Source organism: Watersipora subatra, chromosome 10 (genome assembly GCF_963576615.1).
Source record: "Watersipora subatra chromosome 10, tzWatSuba1.1, whole genome shotgun sequence".
NCBI lineage: Eukaryota > Metazoa > Bryozoa > Gymnolaemata > Cheilostomatida > Watersiporidae > Watersipora > Watersipora subatra.
The window spans coordinates 32,423,537-32,438,187 of record NC_088717.1 but is presented as its reverse complement, the minus strand read 5'-3'; the positions used below and the strand labels follow the sequence as shown (position 1 = coordinate 32,438,187).

General features: G+C 35.4%; 1 protein-coding gene across 1 annotated transcript; it reads right to left on the bottom strand.

The window, feature by feature from the left end:
- Positions 1 to 243: 243 nt before the first annotated feature.
- Positions 244 to 14,173, bottom strand: LOC137406021 (ubiquitin-associated domain-containing protein 2-like). Its single transcript, XM_068092532.1, has 8 exons — positions 14,022 to 14,173; positions 11,102 to 11,229; positions 10,765 to 10,884; positions 10,390 to 10,493; positions 9,357 to 9,477; positions 6,580 to 6,627; positions 6,199 to 6,435; positions 244 to 1,481 (listed from the first exon to the last, which is right to left on the bottom strand). Exons 1-8 carry the CDS (start codon positions 14,077 to 14,079, stop codon positions 1,302 to 1,304), a joined length of 996 nt encoding a protein of 331 aa, XP_067948633.1. The 5' UTR covers positions 14,080 to 14,173; the 3' UTR covers positions 244 to 1,301.
- Between the last annotated feature and the right edge of the window lie 478 nt (positions 14,174 to 14,651).

Sequence of the window (14,651 nt, the reverse complement as noted above, 5' to 3'; positions counted from 1 at the left end):
ACTTTCCTAATGAACACCTCCTTAAGTTGGGTTGTGCTAGGCTACAGACTTGTACCCTAATAGTAATATCGCAGTAGGTGATAGAAAACCTAAAATGGCCTTCTATAGGTCACAATGAATAAAATATCAACATTGATGAATCATGTTTTACAGACAAGATGGTAACGAAAGCACATAGCGATAGAACGATGAAGAGAGCATGGCAAGCACAGATGTACTGGAGATGCTGTATATATTCACCTGTCAAATACCTACTCTGTATTATTGTCAATAAATATTCATAAATCTTTGAGGCATGCGATTTGAATTTGTTTGTACAGAAAACTGCCACAAAAACGCAATTGAAAATTAAAACCAATAAAGCTGAAGTGAAACCTGTTAATAATTTTACATTACAATATATTTAGTTGTCATCGTATTTGGTATAGCTAGTGAGTGACACTTGGATGGCCTCCATAGACTACGCATATAAAGTTGTACAAAGTGTTGGTAGCATTTGTAACTTCATTTTCGCAATTACTAGGATACTACAGTTGTCATGGATGCTCAAAATACGAAATATTATTAATGACAATTCATACAGAGATCAGTGTTTAGCAAAGGCCTATAAGAAGTGATAATCAAAAGCTAAGATAGGTATATAATATATATAACATAATATATAATGATGGATGAATATGAAGATTCCAAATTGAAGACAAATGAAGCTAATGAGCTCTACAACTGGGCGAGTGACAGTGTGTACTGGAGGTGCATGCATAGTTCTTATTGGCCTGGCTGGAATCTGAGAATTCACTCTGGAAAGCTGTAGCTAGAGCCATGCAGCCTGGGTTTGCACATCGATAGAATTGTTATGGAAACCTGCCACACACCCAGAAATGATGATGCTAAAAATATGACTTCCGCTGCTTTGAGAGACACCAAAACTAATTAAAAATTAGCCATTAAAATACAAGTTTAAGTAAATACAATACATTTATATTCACATGACAGAATATCAGCTTCTAACTTTGAAATGAAGTAACTTTAGATGTATCGCAGTTAAAAGAATGAGTGTGTCAAGTCACCAGTTAGTCACATGACTATTGGGCACCTTTGAGACAGAACTTTCTAGAGAAATTCAAAAGTGCTTTAAAACAAGTTTATTCTATTCATAAGGAAACATGCTATGCACATGGTGACCGATGTGACAGTGCAGCGATGTTAGCCCTTGGCCAACGAGAATCATGATTAATCTCTCCCTGGTTTTGGAGTCATTGCCAGCATACCATCGAGGCGATACAAGCCAAACTCTGATTGGTCTAACGATTGGCAGCTAAGAGATGATTAGTTGCTTGGGCTAGGTCATTGTTGTATAACCTCAATGCTTGGGCGGCTTGTTCTCTGTTAAAGCCCATGTTCGTAAGGGTAAGTACCTTATCTTCAGCGGGTACAACTGCAGCGCCTCTACCCATTAACCAGGTTCTAAGGCTCCTTCCTGCCTATAAGACACGGATGAGATCTAACAAGGAAAGCACCTAGTTTACAGCGAAGTTGAGGAATAGTATAAAGGGTGTACTGACTGACAGTACACTGGGGTTTCTGCCTCAGTGTACTGACAGTACTTTGGGTACGCCAGGCAGACTCCCAGTGTACTGCCAGTACTTCAGGATACTCCAGGCAGACTCACAGTGTACTGACAGTACTTTAAAGGTTGACTTGCAATAAAATTCACATTACAGTTATTTGGTTTCAAAAAATTTGCCATGTTTTACTCTGTTGTGTTGTAGGTGCCAAATATGTGGGAATGTGATTAAAAGCTCTTAAAAGCTCAAAAACGAACAGAAAATCGCAGCCACACGAGACCGCCCTAGTTTGGATTCGTTTTCCAAAACGGCTAAAATGTGACGTATGTGTGCGAGATGGTTTATGTTTACACTTTCATGCAACCTTAATCGTCGAAATATTTTCACAAATATACTTCACGCTTGCAATAAAAACTATGTCTATTGTTCTTACGCGTCTATTTTATCGGCATCGTAATGCTGCAACTTTGAGCACTGATATCTCAAAACTTAGCATAAAAATGTTTGATTTTTTAAACTTAGCTTGAACGATTGCATATCATCCTCTGATAAAAATGATGAGCCTTTTGGTCCGCTATGATGGTCGAAAAATGCTATTGAAATTGTTCGCGCCATATGGCGGGAATTGTAAGTCACATGATCAGATGTTGTTAGTTTCAGTTCAAGTTTGATCTATCGCAAATAGCAAACACGCTTTCTCGTATTAAACTTGTTAATTTCAATTCGTCATAATGTCTAATGCGCCACATCGTGTTTGTGCAGCTGCCAAGCTGAGAAGCACCTTTTTTCTTGGCCAAGAGCAAAGAAAAGACCAGACCTTCATCGGACGTGGAGCAACTGGGTGAAGCTGGATGTGACAAAATTTTATTGCCTGCATTTATTCGCCTGCTTACTCTTACCTTTGTTTTCGCCATTTCAAAGACGACATGTTTTCTAACCTGTTTGCATACTCTACATGTCACCAAAGCATGTGAGTAATTTATTTTATGAACTACTTGTATTAGTAGTAGTAACTCGGGTTATTTTCTAGTATTCTCCTAATACTACTGTATTAATCTATATTTAATATAACAATATTAATGTCATTTAATTGTAATATGATATTATTAGTATTTTATCTTTTTAATTACGTGTATTATTCTTGTTATAATAACAAAACTAATTCATACTGCATATCTATCTGTAAAACGTAATATAACATTATTTTATCAATTTTATCAAGTTTCACGATTAATTTCGCCAAATTTCTTAACCCCACTCACTTATAAATATGATGTATAAAATAGTTATTGTCATTTTCTGGTATCATCGTTAATAGCATATTAGTATTATTAGATGATTATTATTAGATGAAGAGTTTATGCCAACCACTGAAGACTGGGAAGAGTTTGAGCGCTATGCTGGCCAGCGCCAAACGCTCTCCAATTACATGTAAGATAGAGCTGAACTTAACCAAACTTGACAAAATATAAAGAATATCCATAGAGTTATTACTCACATTTTTATGTTTACAATATCATGGATTCTGATAAGGTTTTGTAAAATCTGTGTCATGATTGCATGGCTATATATTTATTCTTTTTCTGATCAAGCAAATATGATATAATAACAGGAAATGATGTTGTACAAATCCTATTGCAAGTCAACTATTGTGTTGTGATTTCAGACCCGAATCCTCCTTCAAAAAGGAGAAAATAATAGTAAGTGTGACAGCACTCCAGCGACTATTTCACTGTCACGCCTGCGCCCTCCCCTGCTCATTCACGATGGTGCAAGAAGGCGGATGGGTAGAGTTCAAGGTTACATGTGCCTCCTGTCACCAATCGTACACTTGGGAAACAACTGCCGGGGTGAACAGAGCTCACGTCATCAACCCACTGCTGGCAGCTGCATCACTCTTTTCTGGCGGATGCCTTACGCAGAACCTCCGTTTTCTGTCGCTCCTGAACATCGCGATACCAAGCCACAGCGTTTGCCTCTACCAACAAAGAGAATACTTACATGGTGTGAGTGTTAATATTTACCCATAAACTTGGAAAATGTGAGTAAAAGCTTGGCACACTAATTGAATAACGACATTTAGAAACAATTTTTTTCTTGAAATGAAAATATGTCATCCTTCAAGCGAAATATATTATAATTTAAAATTCTGAATCTTCACCATAATATAGCACAAAAAGGGAGAAGAGAATTTTACATTCTTAGACTAATGATAATGATACAAATTAATCTTGTATAATGAAGTTTTACAATATTTTACGGTGTATTGCTGAGCAGTACACCCTGCATAACGAGGGATTGATGATAGCAATCGATTGGGAGCTTAATTTGGCAGGTGACGGTAGATGCGATAGTCCGGGGCATTGCACACTATATGGGGCCTACACTATGATGGATCAGAGCTGCGGTTTAATAGTCAGCAGCCATCTTGTCAAGGTAAAACTTCGACAGTTTTTACTTCACAGCCTGACAAAAACCCAAATTTTTTAGTAGTTATCAATACATAAACATGAAGTTGCTGATCTAGCTAAATAATTCATTCAAATAATGTGAAAGTGATTGTTGGTCGTAACTTTCTTTACTTTGCAGTCAACGGAGACCACCAGCTCTAACGCCATGGAGCTGGAAGGCTTCAAGCGATGCCAGTCCGATTTAATTTCCCATGGCCTGAGAGTGAGGTCCATTACAACGGATGTTGTTACAAAGGTTGTGTGCATACCGCAAGCTTGCGTTTTGGCTTTTGCCGCAAATTCGTCGCGGTGAGCGACGGCCGCTACCTGCCTGCTTGGTGTCTAAGATTCGGGCTCTTTTCCCACCAATGGATGATGAAGAAGAGTTTGCAGACTTGCAAACAAGATTTGCGGCATTAGCCAAAACACAAGACTGCGGTATGCACACAACCTTTTCCGAGCATTTGGCGATGGCTCTCCAAATGGGAATAGATTATCTACCAAAACAATTATTGAAAAACAATAACTGCTGATCATCAAAATAATCTCGATCTTTATATAATAAAATCATAAAACTAATACACTCTCTACTGTAGTAAGTGTACAAGCCAAATATAACAGTTCTCCTTGTGTTCCACGAGTTCAGAATAGGTGTGTTCAACCGATGCATTAAATGTGTAACACAAGAATTGTAGATAATGCTTGACACATTAGCATAGCTTTGGTGTTGTTGGCATTAAATGAAAATCCAACTCACTATGATATCGCAGGTAATTATTGCACCCCAACTCAAGGGGTGCAGGCGCCACAAGTTCGTCTACACCAGGATGCATACACAGGCATTCATGCTCCCTGCGGTCATGGAGACGATGCGCAAACTCAGCATCATGGCAGCACAAACATTCAGGAAAAGATGGCATGTCTTGACAGCGCTTGCAGACACACCACTCTGTAGCCGGTGGTATTAGCTCCTAAAGAAATGAACAGATATGTCTATGCAACCATAGCTAATACATCAGGTCGATGTTATCCCACAGTATATCAGTGCAGCACTAGATTTAAATATTAAAATTGTTAATGTTGTCATTCGAGAAAAATCTGTAATTATTTTTTCGCAAAATGAAGCGATAATTATCATCACTAAAATCATATATATAATAATAATATTCGTTCTATCACTCTCTAGCTAAAACTATTACTACTAGCTAGCTTGGCACATAAGAGCTGGCTAGTGGTGGTGCTTACTTGCTGGGAGGTTTGATTCTGTTGAGGATCTTCTTCAGATAAAGCGTCAGGTTCGAAACGCCAGGGTCTTAACTCTTCAGAATTTGACATTTTTTATGATCGTAACTCAGACATGTACACGTACGTTGAAATGTCGGACGAAATGGCCAAGCTGAAACTGTAAAGTAGCGAGCATCTATATGTGATACAGGGTTTTAGGTAAAACCCGAAGTGTTTGTCATAAACTATTGCTACGATAAGTTTTATATTGAACTTTTTATTGGCCTTTCAATTCACGCAAGAACATCACGTGACAAGACAATAACCAAACTCCGCGGATACGTCATCGAAATCAAGAGATTCCAATCTACGGCGGCTTTTCGTTTTTGAGCTTTTAAGAGCTTGTAATCACATTTCCACATATTTGGCACCTACAACACAACAGAGTAAGACATGGCGAATCTTTTGATACCAAATAACTGTAATGTGAATTTTGTTGCAAGTCAACCTTTAAGATAGTCCAGGCAGACTCCCAGTGTACTGCCAGTACTTTAAGATACTCCAGGCAGACTCCCAGTGTACTGACAGTACATTAGGGTACTTCAAGCAGACTCCCCGTGTACTATCAGTACTTTAGTATCCTTGAAGCAGACAATTTAGTGGCTAAATTAGCCATCAATGTCACTTATTTGGAGCTCCCAAGCCACACCTCACAACTATCAGAAATATTTACAATTTTTGACGACTATTAAACTGCTTATATCAAAGTCTGCATTGATAGTATACCCCGGAAATCGATGTCAAAAGACATATTAAAAAATAAAAGTAAGACAAGCATGAGTAGGGAGTGGTGCCTTAATGGACATAGGCACAAATTCAATACGACCAGTTACGCTTACTGCATGCAAATGAAAGTAAAAGACTGATACAATACAAGCTGATGTGTAAAAGGTACCAACATGAGCATTCTGATTTCCCTGAATTCTCATGGTGGCCCTTATCATGGCTTGCTCTATTCTTTCTTCCTCCTCTAGATGCTGCAGCTCCAAGGTGGCCCCATAGTTGGTGCGCGTGACCTTATCTACCTCCCATAATAGTGGCGAAAACAATTTGTGGCAGATTGTGCCGATAATTTTGGGTATCATAAAATACTTCTTCAAAAACAGGAAATTGCTTCGAAATAATCCTCCAGCAGCCTACAAATCATAAACAACAAAATGAAGAAACCACAACACTTCAACTATTAGTCTGGGTGATATTCTAGATATCCGAGAAAAAACCGAATATACACTGTCACTATTTGTATTTATTGTAGCATCTAAATATAGAGATCTACTTACAATTCCTATGAGAGATACACATAGAGACTCTAGAGAGCTGCTAGAAATCTACAAATAAAACATGGCTGTGTTCATGTAAACTTAAACAGACATTAATCCAACATCTTGAGTGTGAAAACTAACCTTCTAAGATCAATGAACAACAAAAGCATATTATAGAAGTAGTACATATGATGCATGTCATAACTGATAAATGACTGCAGCTGATAAACTGATAAGTCATCTATAGAAGTAGTACATACAACATATATAATAGCTGATAAAATATTACATCTTATAAACTCATGAGTCATCTATAGAAGTAGTCCATACAACATATATCATAGCTGATAAATGACTGCAGCTGATAAACTGATGAGTCATCTATAGAAGTAGTACATACAACATATATGATAGCTGATAAATTATTACAGCTTATAAACTCATGAGTCATCTATAGAAGTAGTACATACAACATATATGATAGCTGATAAAAGAATACAGCTTATAAACTGATGAGTCATCTATAGAAGTGGTACATACAACATATATGATAGCTGATAAAAGACTACAGCTTATAAATTCATGAGTCATTTATAGAAGTAGTACATACAACATATATGATAGCTGATAAAAGAATACAGCTTATAAACTGATGAGTCATCTATAGAAGTGGTACATACAACATATATGATAGCTGATAAAAGACTACAGTTTATAAACTGATGAGTCATTTATAGAAGTAGTACATACAACATATATGATAGCTGATAAAAGAATACAGCTTATAAACTGATGAGTCATCTATAGAAGTGGTACATACAACATATATGATAGCTGATAAAAGACTGCAGCTTATAAATTGATGAGTCATCTATAGAAGTGGTACATTCAACATATATGATAGCTGATAAAAGAATACAGCTTATAAACTGATGAGTCATTTATAGAAGTAGTACATGCAACATATATGATAGCTGATAAAAGACTACAGCTTATAAACTGATGAGTCATCTATAGAAGTAGTACATGCAACATATATGATAGCTGATAAAAGACTACAGCTTATAAACTGATGAGTCATTTATAGAAGTAGTACATGCAACATATAGGATAGCTGATAAAAGACTACAGCTTATAAACTGATGAGTCATCTATAGAAGTGGTACATACAACATATATGATAGCTGATAAAAGACTACTACTTATAAACTGATGATTCATTTATAGAAGTAGTACATACAACATATATGATAGCTGATAAAAGACTACAGCTTATAAACTGATGAGTCATTTATAGAAGTAGTACATACAACATATATGATAGCTGATAAAAGAATACAGCTTATAAACTGATGAGTCATTTATAGAAGTAGTACATGCAACATATATGATAGCTGATAAAAGACTACAGCTTATAAACTGATGAGTCATCTATAGAAGTAGTACATGCAACATATATGATAGCTGATAAAAGACTACAGCTTATAAACTGATGAGTCATCTATAGAAGTGGTACATACAACATATATGATAGCTGATAAAAGACTACTATTTATAAACTGATGATTCATTTATAGAAGTAGTACATACAACATATATGATAGCTGATAAAAGACTACAGCTTATAAACTGATGAGTCATTTATAGAAGTAGTACATACAACATATATGATAGCTGATAAAAGAATACAGCTTATAAACTGATGAGTCATCTATAGAAGTGGTACATGCAACATATATGATAGCTGATAAAAGAATACAACTTATAAACTGATGAGTTATCTATAGAAGTGGTACATACAACATATATGATAGCTGATAAAAGACTACAGCTTATAAATTCATGAGTCATCTATAGAAGTGGTACATACAACATATATGACAGCTGATAAATGACTACTACTTATAAACTGATGATTCATTTATAGAAGTAGTACATACAACATATATGATAGCTGATAAAAGACTACAGCTTATAAACTGATGAGTCATTTATAGAAGTAGTACATACAACATATATGATAGCTGATAAAAGAATACAGCTTATAAACTGATGAGTCATTTATAGAAGTAGTACATGCAACATATATGATAGCTGATAAAAGACTACAGCTTATAAACTGATGAGTCATCTATAGAAGTGGTACATACAACATATATGATAGCTGATAAAAGACTACTACTTATAAACTGATGAGTCATCTATAGAAGTCGTACATACAACATATATGATAGCTGATAAAAGACTACAGCTTATAAACTGATGAGTCATTTATAGAAGTAGTACATACAACATATATGATAGCTGATAAAAGACTACAGCTTATAAACTGATGAGTCATCTATAGAAGTGGTACATGCAACATATATGATAGCTGATAAAAGAATACAACTTATAAACTGATGAGTCATCTATAGAAGTGGTACATACAACATATATGATAGCTGATAAAAGACTACAGCTTATAAATTCATGAGTCATCTATAGAAGTGGTACATACAACATATATGACAGCTGATAAATGACTACAGCTTATGAACCCATGAGTCATCTATAGAACCTATGAATACAACAGAAAATATTTCAGAAACTAAGTCAGCGCATCTGTGACATAGAAAACAGATTTGAAAAAATTTATAAATAACTGATCAATGATTTTTCTACGAACATGCTAATTAAATGCTAATATGAACATGCTAATAGCTTAAATGGACCATGATTGGGTTGAACAGTTTAAGAAGAAATCCTCAAACTAACTGAATTACACTGTATGCAAGTAGTGGAGACAAACTTACCTGCAAACCGCAGATATAAGCGATGGCTTTACCAGATACCGGAATCCCAATTACTGCTGCACGAACTATCCTTGGGATGTCAAAATAAAATGGAACGAACAGGGAAAATATCACAGCGAGTCTGAAACATTATGAAAAATTTCATTGTTTTCTACAAGTTGAGAATGAGATCGTGGCAATATGTAAATTGCGCTTACCTGCTAATTTTAGAAGAGTTACAAAGTTAGGAAGTGGTTGACAGCCGCCTCTTAAATATGTACTCATGCTGGTGAGGTTTGAGAAAAGTGGAGAAGTAACACTACTACATTTCACAAAATATTTTAAAGTTGTTCAATCAATGCAAATGCTATGTTTGCAGTTTATTCCTAGCAACAACAAAAAATACCAGACAGCAAATATACTAGATAGCAAACATACTGGATAGCAAACATACCAGATAGCAAACATACCAAATAGCAAATATATCAGATAGCAGACATACCAGATAGCAAAAATACCAGATAGCAAACATACCAGATAGCAAACATACCAGATAGAAAACATATCAGGTAGCAAACATACCAGATAGCAAACATACCAGATAGCAAACTTACCAGATAGCAAATGTACCAGATAGCAAACATACCAGATAGCAAACATACCATATAGCAAACATACCAGATATCAAATATGCTAAATACCAGATATACTAGGTATTAGATATTTCAAGTATCAGATATACCGGATATCAAATATGCTAGATATCAAATATCTCAAATATCAGATGCACCGAATATCAAATATGCTAGATATCAGATATACTAGGTATAAGATATCTTACGTATCAGATGTACCGGATATTAAATATGCTAGATACCAGATATACTAGGTATTAGATATTTTAAGTATCAGTTATACCAGATATCAAATATGCTAGGTATCTAGTATTGCAGCTACCGAGTATGCTGAGTGTAAAATATACTAATGAGTACATAAGCCATGTCTAAGGTTTACTGGTCATGTAGTATGTACACATTGTATGAAGCAAACTTACGGTCCATTAGGGAGTGAAGCAAGGCCCCAATGTCTCTTCGAGGATAAATAGAGTAGAGCCAGTTCAAACAGGAGAGATATTAGAAACACGCTGCAGAGGTAACTCTAAAATAAAGCTAGTTGATATAATTCACATCGGTGAAAAACAGCCCCCTAAATATAAGGTACATTGTATAATATAGACATAGAAGAAACCCTAAACTATACACAGTTTAAATAAGATTTTACATAGATTCATAGCATCATTTTACATTCAGTACAATGATAGTTGGCCACCAGTTATATCTAGGGCTAGTCCAGACTGTTGAAAACAGCTCTGAATATAAAAAACTGTCACCAATTGTGTTACTCATATATATTTAGTTAAAGTACTTACAGCAAACTTTCGTGACCCATAACGTTTTTCAAACTTTTTGAAATGCAGTATGAGTATGACTGTTAGGATGATCTGTTTGGGATCCGTGACATAAAACTTGGAGATGAGTAACTTCCAAAGCTGTGCAAGATTTAAATATAAGTTGCGTCACATTCCTTAAAGGTAATAACAGCATATCAACAACATTGCATTCCCATTGAGCTGTAGAGGTGTATCTAGTGTGCAACGTCCACAGATAACACCAGAGTCAAGTCATTTATTCAAAAATAAACACATGGCACCAATATTCCTATAGTAATAGGAGTAATTCTACAGAAAAAGCTTGTTTGTGTCTTACCTCACGTCTCATTATGATGTTTTCTACATTGACTTCCGCAAGTGGAGGAAACATGGCACTATGAATTCTGGTTATAAAAAAGCTGCTGATAGAACCAGCAAGTGCAAGAGAGCTGAGTGGTGCCATCGCTGCAAAGCAATCAAACCTGGTAGGCATGGCACTAAAAGAATCAATTGAATTTTTTACGATCAAGAAGATGGTGGGTTTTAATAAAAGTAAATTTTTAACTGGTCTGCTCTGCATTTACATGTACGCTTTTTGGCAAATAATTCATCGCTTTCCAATTTGCTTTTTTGCCATTTATTCACCTGTATCACCTAAAAGATGTGGCAGAATTGATTTAGTAAATAGCGAAAAGTGTGGTGATTCATATTTAACTTCTCCCGTGTTTGGGCAATTTGGACACTATTCAAATCAGGTGCCCGTTAGCATGCTTTTTGTGAGTTTTCATGATTGTTAGGAACTATTAATTAGGCTCTAAAGACATGTTTTACAGACCATGAAATACAGAGCCAATATACCATCTAAAATATTGACCATTCAATCTGTCCATATTTTAAGTTCAGCGCGCAATGCCCATAAACTGAGTAAAAGTGTATTCCTTATGCTACTTAATGAGTTGCGTATTTTGGAGCACCATGTACTAAGGAACTACAAGTATGAGGAGACAAAATTTGAAGGCTATTAAGCTGCTATCATAATAATATATTTCCGTTAAAAACCACAAGTAATATTAATTTAGATAGCAAACAAAAGTGGTCAGATCACTGAAACTTTGCATACTGTACTTTTTCCAATTGTTTTAATGTTAAGTAGTGTGAAAAGTATAGAGATGGGGAGTGCAGAGACAAATAGCAGATAAAAGAATACAACAACACTGACATGTAAATCGACTATCTGCTTAGTAAAAATAACTGGATTTTTCAAATACAAAGCATGTGAGGCTTCATTAAACATTTATTCTAAAATTTATCATCATAATTTTTTGGTGAGCATTTATACACATTTATACCTGACATTTATACACGAGGATGAAATGAATAACAATGTCATAAGCTAGCTATGTTTAGTCGGCATTAGAAGTATAAATTTAACACTTTTGTAATTATATCAAGACGTCTGTTTGCTTACGGATGTCGACAACATGCTATTCATTTTGAAGACATGTGCAGAACTCAACAACCAAACAGGAATGAGATTTTACATGCAAAAGTTGCCCATCATTAAAGATATCATTGATCGGTGTTTGGCTTACAGAGAATCGACCAATTTTTAATACTAACAAAGTTGGTATTAAAAATTAAAAATAGATCCCAAAATGAAAATATAAAAAATGATAAATTTAAAACAAAAAAAAATTGCCCCTGGTCAGACCTATGTCTTCAGCACTGTGAGGTCATCATACAAGAAGACACCCTTCTCTTACAAAAAACTATAGCAAAGTATCATCTGAGAATATCCAGCCATTATATGGTATTCAGTCATTATATGGTATTCAGTCATTATGTGGTATCCAGTCATTATATGATATCCAGTCATTATATGGTATTGTCATTATATGGTATCCAGTCATTATATGGTATCCAGTCATTACATGGTATCCAGTCATTATATGGTATCCAGTCATTATATGGTATTCAGTCATTATACGGTATCCAGTCATTACATGGTATCCAGTCATTATATGGTATTCAGTCATTATATGGTATCCAGTCATTATATGGTATCCAGTCATTACATGGTATCCAGTCATTATATGGTATCCAGTCATTATATGGTATTCAGTCATTATATGGTACCCAGTCATTATCCAAGAATCCAGGCAAGCCGAGCAATAATCTAAATCCAAAATAGTAAAGGTCTCAACACAAACTGCTCTGGTACTCCCCACAGACCTGCATCAGGAGTAAATTTTTGGTTTTTTCGCAACTGCTACCTAAACTTGAAAAATTAAAACTTCAACAATTTAATCGATACTACCTTGACTAGGATTATAGAATTGACAGCTTTGCGTTCTCCATTTAAGACCAATCATGGAAAATGTTGAAGTGGATTTAGGTTAGTAGGCTAAGAGGGGTTGCCTGATACCTGACCTTCTGTTTTAAAGGGATCACAACCCTTAACTTGTTGCTGTTTTGATAAGGGAAAAATACCACTTCCTTTAGGTCCTGACAAGTGGAAATGACCAGAGGGATTCAACTGTCCTGCTGGTGTACTGTGATGTTGGTACAATCTGAGATGCTGGTGCAAGCTGAGAGATTAACTGCCTAACTGTTAATTAAAAATGATGCTTGCTGGTGCATTTGTGTTTGTTGGTGCAATGCGTATGCCGGTGCACTGTGTGTGTTGGTGCAATGTGTATGCTGGTGCAATGCAGGTTAAGTCGAGCTAGTTGATGTTCATAGAAATATCCAGTGAAAATTGCAGTATGTCTGGTATTGTGCACAGGAATGAACATATCCGTACAGGCAGGGTATTTCTATCTCAGGGGTTTACCAAGTTTAACCAGGTTAAAGAGAACAGCTAGGTACATGAAAGCTTGTAATGAAAAACAGGCCCCACCCACAACATATGATTAGATAATGGCTACACATATAATTACTACGCATACAGAAACAAGAAATAACAGATATACCTTGGATATGTATAATTGGTTATTTGTATCAGTCCACATCACTGTACACAATTAGGTTTAAAACGATCACCAACTTCTAAAGCCATAATGAGTCTGGCAAAATATTAAGTTGATCAGCATATAACCAATGATATACAGCCATGTATATAATTGATATAACTAAATGTTTTGCTACAGTGCGATTCAGCACTTGTTATCTAGATCACTAGTTGTCGCCAAATGGTGACAATTTTTTCTTCTTGTGCACGATGCTCCTTAAACTAGTAGTAATACTGCTATACTTACTGAAGCTGCCAAAATAACCGTTAGATAATCTATGGTTTCGATCAAATTCCCTCTCCATTAATATATTTATATATTTTTAGATCTAGTTCTGAATTAAGTTAACTGCTTTGTAGGATCAAATTAAATTTATTCCAAAACAGCCAAAACTGTTTTTCAACCTTATACGATAAGAGTTAAACGCGTATTAAACCGATTCGCGACTTTTCAGATTTTCCTAAGTAATTGGCCAAAACGACGAGTACAGCAATATGATTCGTTTAGGCTATGATAGCTTGTGAACAGTAAAGCTTTAATCAACAGCTATAACAACAACTGCCTAAAAAATGTAAGCGTCGTTTACAGTCTATCAAGGACTTTGTTCACTAGTTGACTACGGGTCGGGCGAAAGCATCAATTAATTTAATGTTCGCTCAGTACAATGTGTGTTTTTTAAAGAATTATGTGATACACAATTGCTCTGCATCTACCTATACATCAGTATTGAATTTGCTTTGTTTTCTTTTTTTATTTTTCATATGTTTAGTTTGTGCACTTTTTCTTAGGTTATGTGAATTAAATTGATATCGTGTTGTGATGATTATTGATAGTATTGGATTATCCTACCAAGTAATCTTACAATGGTTAGGGAGT

Coding starts and splice junctions, on each gene's coding strand:
- LOC137406021 (XM_068092532.1), bottom strand. CDS start 14,079: ATGGAGAGGGAATTTGATCGAAACCATAGATTATCTAACGGTTATTTT. Junction 6,436..6,579: donor GTGTATCTCTCATAGGAATT/GTAAGTAGATCT, acceptor TATGATTTGTAG/GCTGCTGGAGGATTATTTCG. Junction 1,482..6,198: donor AGGGAAATCAGAATGCTCAT/GTTGGTACCTTT, acceptor CGTGTCTTATAG/GCAGGAAGGAGCCTTAGAAC.